The 9916-nt window shown below is 39.4% G+C and overlaps 1 protein-coding gene across 2 annotated transcripts; it reads right to left on the minus strand.

The window, feature by feature from the left end:
* Window positions 1-753: 753 nt before the first annotated feature.
* Window positions 754-8227, minus strand: LOC127440866 (gastrula zinc finger protein XlCGF7.1-like). 2 transcript variants are annotated; one of them, XM_051697905.1, is made up of 3 exons: window positions 8165-8227; window positions 7868-8062; window positions 754-7561 (listed from the first exon to the last, which is right to left on the minus strand). In XM_051697905.1, the coding sequence occupies exons 2-3, from the start codon at window positions 7944-7946 to the stop codon at window positions 6687-6689; spliced, it is 954 nt and encodes a 317-aa protein (XP_051553865.1). In that variant the 5' UTR covers window positions 7947-8062; window positions 8165-8227; the 3' UTR covers window positions 754-6686. The 2 variants fall into 2 exon arrangements, with proteins under 2 accessions (XP_051553865.1, XP_051553864.1); XM_051697904.1 differs by having other exon boundaries at window positions 7868-8221.
* Window positions 8228-9916: the final 1689 nt, after the last annotated feature.

Consider the following 9916-nt stretch of genomic DNA (forward strand, 5'->3'; position numbering starts at 1 on the left):
GGACTCTCAGACCATGAGAAACAAAGACTGAACTCTTTGGCCTGAATGGCAAGCGTCATGTCTGGAGGAAACCAGGCACCACTCATCACCTGGCCAATACCATCCCTACAGTGAAGCATAGTGGTGGCAGCATCATGCTGTGGGGATGTTTTTCAACGGCAGGAACTGGGAGACTAGTCAGGATCGAGGGAAAGATGAATGCAGCAATGTACAGAGACATCCTTGATGAAAACCTGCTCCAGAGCGCTCTGGACCTCAGACTGGGGTGAAGGTTCATCTTCCAACTGGACAACGACCCTAAGCACACAGCCAAGATAACAAAGGAGTGGCTCCGGGACAACTCTGTGAATGTCCTTGAGTGACCCAGCCAGAGCCCAGAGAGATCTGAAAATGGCTGTGCACTGACGCTCCCCATTCAACCTGATGGAGCTTGAGAGGTCCTGCAAAGAAAAATGGGAGAAACTGCCCAAAAATAGGTGTGCCAAGCTAGTAGCATTATACTCAAAAAGACTTGAGGCTGTAATTGGTGCCAAAGGTGCTTCAACAAAGTATTGAGCAAAGGCTGTGAATACTTATGTACATGTGATTTTTTTTTTTTTTTTTATAAATTTGTAAAGATTTCAAACAAACTTCTTTCATGTTGTCATTATGGGGTATTGTTTGTAGAATTTTGAGGAAAATAATGAATTTAATCCATTTTGGAGTAAGGTTGTAACATAACAAAATGTGGAAAAAGTGAAGCGCTGTGAATACTTTCCGGATGCACTGTATGTGAATTTACATATGTACATGATATAAGTATTTACATTATTGCACTATGGGGGAGTCCTGAGGCAGTTTAATTGTTCATGAGGAAAATGACCTGAGGGTAAAAACTGTTCTTGTGCCTGGATGTCCTGGCACTCAGTGCTCTGTAGCGCTGGCCAGAGGGCAACAGTTTCCTTTTGTCTGATTTGGTGGCTGAACCAAACCAGACAGTTATAGATGTACACAGGACAGACTCAATGACGGCCGAGTAGAACTGTGTCAGCAACTCCTGTGGCAGGTTGTACTCCCTCAGCTGACAAAGGAAGTACAACCTCTATTGAGCCTTCTTCACAATGGAACCTATGAGGGTGTCCCACTTCAGGTCCTGAGAGATGGTAGAGCCCAGGAACCTGAATGACTCTGCTGCCAAAGTGCTTTCCAGAATGTTGGGGGGAGACCGCACCAGACAGCCAGCTGATCAAACTCCCATCTGAATGCAGACTCGTCACCATTGCGGATGACCATGGTGTCATCTGCAAACTTCAGGATTTTGACAGCGGGGTCTTTTGCAGTCATTCGTGTACAAGGAGAAAAGCAGTGGACAGAGAACACATCCCTGAGGAGCACCAGTGCTAACAGTGTCAGAAAGCTAATTATCCATTGACAGATTGGGATGGTCATGGAGAGCTGGGTCAGTTTGGTTGAGAGAAGATCAGGCATGATGGTATTGAAGGCTGTCCTGAAATCCACAAATAGGATCCTTGCATAAGTCCCAGGTCTGTCGAGGTGTTGCAGGATATAATGCAGTCCAATATTGACAGCATCATCCACAGACCTGTATGCTCGGTAAGCAAACTGAAGAGGGTCCAGCAGGGGTCCAGTGATGTCCTTCAGGTAGGCCAAAACCAGTCTATCAAATGACTTCATGACCACAGATGTGAGTGTGACAGGTCTGTAGTCATTAAGTCATGTGATTTTGGTTTTTTTGGGGACCGGAATGATGGTGCAACATTTGAAGCATTAGGAAACTTCACACTGCTCCAGTGATCTATTGAAGATCGGTGTGAAGATGGGGATCAGTTGGCCTTCTGGGCCTGAAGCTTTTCTAGTCTTTTGTTTCCGAAAGACCCAGCACACATCCTCCTCACAGATCATAAGTGCAGATTGAGTAGCAGGAGGGGGGTTCCAGGAGGCATTGGTGTGTGTGAAGTGGGGGAGGGCTGTGAGACTGGGCTTTTCAAACATCAGCCATTAGTTGACTCTCTACAGTGCGAGGGGGGGGGGTGTCTTGTACTTGGTGATGCTTTTTAGGCCTTTCCACACAGATGCAGGATCGTTTGCTGAAAACAGTTTTTCCAGATTTTCAGAGTAGCTTATTTTATCCACTCTGATATCCTCAGTAAGTGTGTTCCTGGCCTGGTTGTACAATGTTTTATCCCCACTTCTATAAGCATCCTCTTTGGCATGACGAAGCTATCTGAGTTTTCCTTTAAACCATGGTTTATCATTATTGAATGATAAAAATGTCCTAGTAGGGATGCACATATCCTCACAGAAACTGATATATGATGTCATATTTCAATAGATTTAACACTGTAATTATCATTACTGCAATGCAAAGAAAGTTGGTCATTATTATATTCTCATTTCTGCAACATGACATTTTTTTAAAAAAAGTGTAAAGTGTTTACACATCATAGAAGCACTTCCTTGATACTGCCTTGCATTTTCACTGATTTTGATTTAAAAAAAATTTCTTAGGTTACATTGATGTTGTGTAGGGCAGTAGTTATAGGCACAATTTGTCAACTTATGCAAATACTTTTGAGACAGCAAGATGCTTTTTTGAGTAACAAATTAAGATCATGTTTATTCAAAATAACCACTTCAGAAAAGGGTGAATGATTTCTAGATAATTTTAATCACATTTGGCATTTCATAACATATCAAGTATCCTATAAACAAATTAATCTCTATTATGATGAGTCAATGTGAGTCCACTTTGAAAATTTTTCATAAATCTATTCGCCCCACTTTGTTTTATAGGGGCCAACAGTGGGGCTTTTTACCCCAAATATTATTCTTTCACATATTGGACACATATAGCTTTTGTGTGTGTGTATATATATATATGTATATATATGTATGTATATATACAGGTGCTGGTCATATAATTAGAATATCATCAAAAAGTGGATTTATTTCACTAATTCCATTCAAAAAGTGAAACTTGTATATTATATTCATTCATTACACACAGACTGATATATTTCAAATGTTTATTTCTTTTAATTTTGATGATTATAAGTGACAACTAAGGAAAATCCCAAATTCAGTATCTCAGAAAATTAGAATATTGTGAAAAGGTTCAATATTGAAGACACCTGGTGCCACACTCTAATCAGCTAATTAACTCAAAACACCTGCAAAGGCCTTTAAATGGTCTCTCAGTCTAGTTCTGTACGCTACACAATCATGGGGAAGACTGCTGACTTGACAGTTGTCCAAAAGACGACCATTGACACGTTGCACAAGGAGGGCAAGACACAAAAGGTCATTGCAAAAGAGGCTGGCTGTTCACAGAGCTCTGTGTCCAAGCACATTAATAGAGAGGCGAAGGGAAGGAAAAGATGTGGTAGAAAAAAGTGTACAAGCAATAGGGATAACCGCACCCTGGAGAGGATTGTGAAACAAAACCCATTCAAAAATGTGGGGGAGAACCACTACGCACAGACGTATGCAAGACATGGGTTTCAGCTGTCGCATTCCTTGTGTCAAGCCACTCTTGAACAACAGACAGTGTCTGAAGCGTCTCGCCTGGGCTAAAGACAAAAAGGACTGGACTGCTGCTGAGTGGTCCAAAGTTATGTTCTCTGATGAAAGTAAATTTTGCATTTCCTTTGGAAATCAGGGTCCCAGAGTCTGGAGGAAGAGAGGAGAGGCACACAATCCACGTTGCTTGAGGTCCAGTGTAAAGTTTCCACAGTCAGTGATGGTTTGGGGTGCCATGTCATCTGCTGGTGTTGGTCCACTGTGTTTTCTGAGGTCCAAGGTCAACGCAGCCGTATACCATGAAGTTTTAGAGCACTTCATGCTTCCTGCTGCTGACCAACTTTATGGAGATGCAGATTTCATTTTCCAATAGGACTTGACACCTGCACACAGTGCCAAAGCAACCAGTATCTGGTTTAAGGACCATGGTATCCCTGTTCTTAATTGGCCAGCAAACTCACCTGACCTTAACCCCATAGAAAATCTATGGGGTATTGTGAAGAGGAAGATGCGATATGCCAGACCCAACAATGCAGAAGAGCTGAAGGCCACTATCAGAGCAACCTGGGCTCTCATAACACCTGAGCAGTGCCACAGACTGATCGACTCCATGCCACGCCGCATTGCTGCAGTAATTCAGGCAAAAGGAGCCCCAACTAAGTATTGAGTGCTGTACATGCTCATACTTTTCATGTTCACACTTTTCAGTTGGCCAAGATTTCTAAAAATCCTTTCTTTGTATTGGTCTTCAGTAATATTCTAATTTTCTGAGATACTGAATTTGGGATTTTCCTTAGTTGTCAGTTATAATCATCAAAATTAAAAGAAATAAACATTTGAAATATATCAGTCTGTGTGTAATGAATGAATATTATATACAAGTTTCACTTTTTGAATGGAATTAGTGAAATAAATCCACTTTTTGATGATATTCTAATTATATGACCAGCACCTGTGTATATATATATATGTATATATATATATATAAAATCACCTTGATCAAAATTGAAAATGACAAATAAGTATTTTTTCTCAAAATACATGTGATAATTTCATAAGCTACATAAATTTTAAAAATATTAAATATTAGATCAAATTGCTGCAAAATCAACCTTTAGACACTACACGCAATAATTTCATGAACATGAATCAGTGTAAAGTGACAAACAGGTGTTTAGGAAAGTCCTGTGGTAGTTTTTGATGCTATTTAGTGTTTTGGGAGAAAATAAAATCAAAGGAGCCTTTTACCCCACGGAGCCTATAACCCCTTGTACCCTCCAGTAAAAAAAAAAAAAAAAAGATGTCTGTGTTGTGGTAATAATAATCATCACTGAAAACAATGGAAATATTAAATATAAAACATCTGGACAAGTGATGTTTCGTTCGTGAATGAATCGGTCTTTTTGAACTAATCTTTTAAGTGAACGAATCGTCCTCGTTCACCTCCATACACTGACTCATATTTTTCATTCACTGACATCTCTCTCTTTCGAAGCCAATGAGCTCTACTGCTTTTTATACCTGTAAAAACTGACCACAGCACAAGCCAATAGCATTTGAGTGCTCACTGTTAAGGAGAATATCATTGGTTTGACCCACTGACGCCCCTTCACTGAACTAGTCAATCATTTGAGTCTGAACGACATGAAACGTCATTTGTGAACGAATTGAATGGTAAACTTGTTCGCGAATGACTCGTGAATGAAGATCTGTTGAATGAATGAACGAGATAGAGGCATGTCGTTCATTCAGTTCAGCATGTGAGTCAATCACATTCAGCAAGGCGAGACGGGTGAAATGCACTTAAAGTTAAAAAGTTTATAAGTATACACAAAACATGATCCCCAATTTATGAATGTGTAAAAATGACTGAAGACCATACAGTTAAAATAGCAGGAACTAAAGATGGAAATGTTGTGCTTTGATGCACAGTGTATGATGTTTGGTATTTCTTTAACTTTTTCTTTGTACTGGTAATAATTAAGCCAAGCATTTGACAAAATATAGTTAAATTAAGGCCTGACATTTGTGGTGAAACGTTTATGCTGTTTAAACTATTTTTTTAAAAGTGTCTTCGTACTTTTGTAGACATGCAAATTCCATTTGTCCTCCTTTGTGTTGCTATTAAAGACTGATTTTAACGTGAGCCAATAGCATTCGAGAGCGGGCTGTGATGGAGCATATCATTGGTTGAACCCACTGAACGAATACACCCCTTCACTGAAATAGTCAGTTCAGTGCCGGTCCTCCCAATAGGCAAACTAAGCACACTGTCAGATGAATTATGAATAAAATTGAGTGATGACCACACATTACAATGACATACAGACGTTATTGAAACTCATAATTATTTTTAGGCTAGTATTGTTGTCTTATTTTTGTATAGCTTAATTTAAAAAATTGTGCTCAGCAGTTCATAGTATGATAGATATGCTTTGTTGTCATTTGTGGGGAAAAGTCTCTTGGTATAATTTTAATAAAGGATCATTACACTTGTTGACTTGCTTTCTGTTCAATGCAATTACTTAAAAGACGGTCATGTTGACTTGCTTTCTGTTCAATGCAATTACTTAAAAGACGGTCATGTCGCCATCTGCAGACGTAAAGGCGTAACTTGAAGATCTGGTCAGTGAACGCATCTGAACAAATCTTTTTGGTGAACATAATCACAAGAATCGAGTCACTAAAACTAATCAAAATCACCACCACTAATCTGGACGCGTTACAGTTACGATAATTGGGGGGGTAAAATTTTTTCCTGAAATTAATGTAACAATGCAAAAAAATCTTAATGCCCCGTAGCAGGGGCGGACTGGGAAGAGAAACCGGCCCGAGTGCGGCCCTCTTCAGCCAGTCACGGCACGTTCGGCATAATGTGGCAGCCCGTTTCAGCTTATCACCCCCTGTTTGGCCCCGTTTCGTGGCTGGCCCACCAGGAAAAGTCCTGGTTCTCCCTATGGCCGGTCCGCCATAGTGTGAGTCCCCCAGCCACTGGGGGTTGTGTCAGGAAGGGCATCCGGCATAAAACCTGTGCCAAGTCAAATATGCGTTTCACGGATGGTCCGCTGTGGCGACCCCTAATGGGAGCAGCCGAAATAAGATTATATGACCAGGACATTTTCAACAACTTTCACAAGAAATACACCATCTTGTGAATTTCACACTATTTACATTGCAACTGTAGATGAACTTTGTGCAGTTTGTGACAACATTGGGCAAGGCTTTTTTATATGATTCTGCAGATCACTTGATTGGGTGAAACTCCTGCCACATGCAGTGCAATGATATGGCCTCTCTCCAGTGTGCACTCTCTCATGTCTTCTCAAGGCTCCTGAATGAGTGAAACCCTTTTCACAGTATGAACACTTGTGAGGTTTCTCTCCAGTATGAATTTTTTGATGCTGTTTCAAGGCACTGGATCTAATGAAAGTATCCCCACACTCAAAGCATATATGAGATCTCTCACTGGTATGTACTTTGCGATGTGCATGTAAACAAGCCAAGCGGAAAAAACCCTTTCCACACACAGCACACACATAAGTCTTCTCATTTGAATGAGTTTTCATGTGAGCATTTAAGGTTGATGCCGAAATATAACTTTTACCACACTGCTCACATTCAAATGCTCTCACTCCAGAGTGAGAGCGCTGGTGATCTTTGAGATTTGCTGGGCATCTGAAACTCTTTCCACACTCAGAGCATGTATAAGGCCTTTCTCCAGTGTGAATTCTAATGTGCCTTTTAAGGTGTCCTTTACATGTGAAAGCTTTCTCACAATGAGGGCAGATGTAAGGCTTCACTCCAGTGTGGATTTTTAGGTGCTCATTAAAATGCCCTTTATGTGCAAAACTCTTTCCACATTCAGGGCAGATGAAAGAATTGTTGGCTCCTGGTCTCTGAGCTGTATCTTTTGAAAAACTCTTTACATTTTCTGTGAAACTAAAAGATTCTTCTCCAGTTGTGAAATTACGAGGATCCTGATACTGGTATTCCTCCTCCTCTTCACTCAGTTCTTGATTTTCCTCTTTGACTTTTATCATGTCTAAAATGAACATAATTGGCAAAAGAAAAAAGAAAAAATCAATTAAAGTACATCAAAGGTGAATCAAGAAATAACCGTGACCCAAAACTGAATGATAATTAAAGCTATTTTTGTAATCTTCAATATGTTAAAGGTAATTCTGTCATTTCCATGTTAAAACCGATCATTGCTGTATATTTCCTCATATTGCTATAACTATGTTACTTTAGTGCTTTCAGGATTTTCTCAATTAGAGCCACCAAATCTGGCTTAAATTTTCTTTCTTGAATGTTTCTCAGCAGTCATTAATAAAGAATGGACACAAACCTCTTTGTTCCTCTGTATTTTTCACTCTGCATGGTTCTGTATAACTCATGTCTTCAATCTCCTCTTTAATAAACTCCATGTTTGCTCTCTAAAACCTCCAGATTTCAGATGTTTCACCTGGAGTGCTGTCCTGCTTGTTTGAAAACGTTTCTTTTTGCCACGTTTACGATGATGGGAATTTTCCCATTTATTGGCCTGAAACACAATTTGGATACTTCTAATACGCACTTAAATTACCAACCGATAAAGTATGTAATTCTGAGTTTGTAGTATGGCAGTTTTTTAATTCTTCCACACCATAAAATGTTGATGTTTCCACGGAGCTCTTTGTCGCCGAACATCCGCATCTCGGAAGCGTCGCAAATCCCTCCTCTTCCGTGGAGCAAGGAGTCGTGGGAAATAGTAGCCCAGAAAGCATGTGCATTGTCTATGTCTATTTCTGTGCCATGCAGTTGTGTATGTTCGGAACAAAACTACATTAATAAACTACCAAGTAAGTTTTCTGAAGCAACGACTGCAAATGTATTGAAATTGGGATCAAAGCTTTTCTATACGGTGCGCGTTGCTGTCATCTAGTGGTCACATGTAGCTCTGCAGCTGTGTTCCTGTTGCAGCATCGGGGACCTCTGATTGTACATTACATTTGATTTTAAGCTATACGATTTAAAAGAAGCATTTTCACAAGTACTAGCCAGATTCTGACTTTTGCAGCCCATGTATTTGCTGGAGAAAAAAAATAATAATCTGTTGATGATCAGCCAAAAATGTAATACACAAATATATGGATGAATATAACCTACAAATAGCACTAAAATGTAGCCTCTATGACAAGATAGCCCCGTCAGTCGCGGTTGAAAACCTGCTCACATATATAACTTCAATGCAGCCAGCAAAACTGTTCCTCAGTAGACATCAAAACGGATGTGCATCTTTTCATCGTTAATGCCTATTTTTATTGATGAATAAACAACTACAAATATATTACAAAAATATTCTAAGTCTGCTAGGGGGAAGTATGCAGTATTACATAAAGACTTTAAAGCGGATACATGCCTGTACAATTTGAACAGCTTTTTGATTCTTCGAGGGCAGAATTGATTCAACATAATGCACCATTTCATTTTCAAATACTATAGAAAATGGTTTCTTTCCTGAGAATTTGCATTTATGAATGTGGAATTTAGCGATAAAAAGAATCAAATTTATCAAATACAGTATATTTGAGGCTGCCTGTCTTTATGATTTGCAGTAATAACTAACAAAACATGTTTTACTGTAAAGGTTTTATTAATATTTTCAACAATAAAATTAAGTACAATGTACTAATTTCTTTCCATAAGAGCAAAATTGCATTTTTTCAAATTACTATTAAAATGTAAAAAAATAAAAAAATAAAATAAAATTCAGAACTACTTCAAAGAGTTCTCATCAAAAAACCCTCCACATGCAGCAATGACAGCTTTGCAGATCTTTGTCATTCTAGCTGTCAGTTTGTCCAGATACTCAGGTGACATTTCACCCCACACTTCCTGTAGCACTTGCCATAGATGTGGCTGTCTTGTCGGGCACTTCTCACGCACCTTACAGTCTAGCTGATCCCACAAAAGCTCAATGGGGTTAAGATCCATAACACTCTTTTCCAATTATCTGTTGTCCAATGTCTGTGTTTCTTTGCCCACTCTAACGTTTTGTTTTTGTTTTTCTGTCTCAAAAGTGGCTTTTTCCTTGCAATTCTTCCCATAAGGCCTGCACCCCTGAGTCTTCTCTTTACTGTTGTACATGAAACTGGTGTTGAGCGGGTAGAATTCAATGAAGCTGTCAGCTGAGGACATGTGAGGTGTCTATTTCTCAAACTAGAGTCTCTGATGTACCTTTTGTTTAGTTATAAATCTGCGCCTTCCACATCTCTTTCTGTCCTTGTTAGAGCCAGTTGTCCTTTGCATTTGAAGACTGTAGTGTACACCTTTGTATGAAATCTTCAGTTTCTTGGCAATTTTAAGCATTGTATAACTTTCATTCCTCAAAACAATGATTGACTGATGAGTTTCT

This window comes from Myxocyprinus asiaticus, chromosome 5, assembly GCF_019703515.2.
Source record: "Myxocyprinus asiaticus isolate MX2 ecotype Aquarium Trade chromosome 5, UBuf_Myxa_2, whole genome shotgun sequence".
NCBI classification, from domain to species: domain Eukaryota; kingdom Metazoa; phylum Chordata; class Actinopteri; order Cypriniformes; family Catostomidae; genus Myxocyprinus; species Myxocyprinus asiaticus.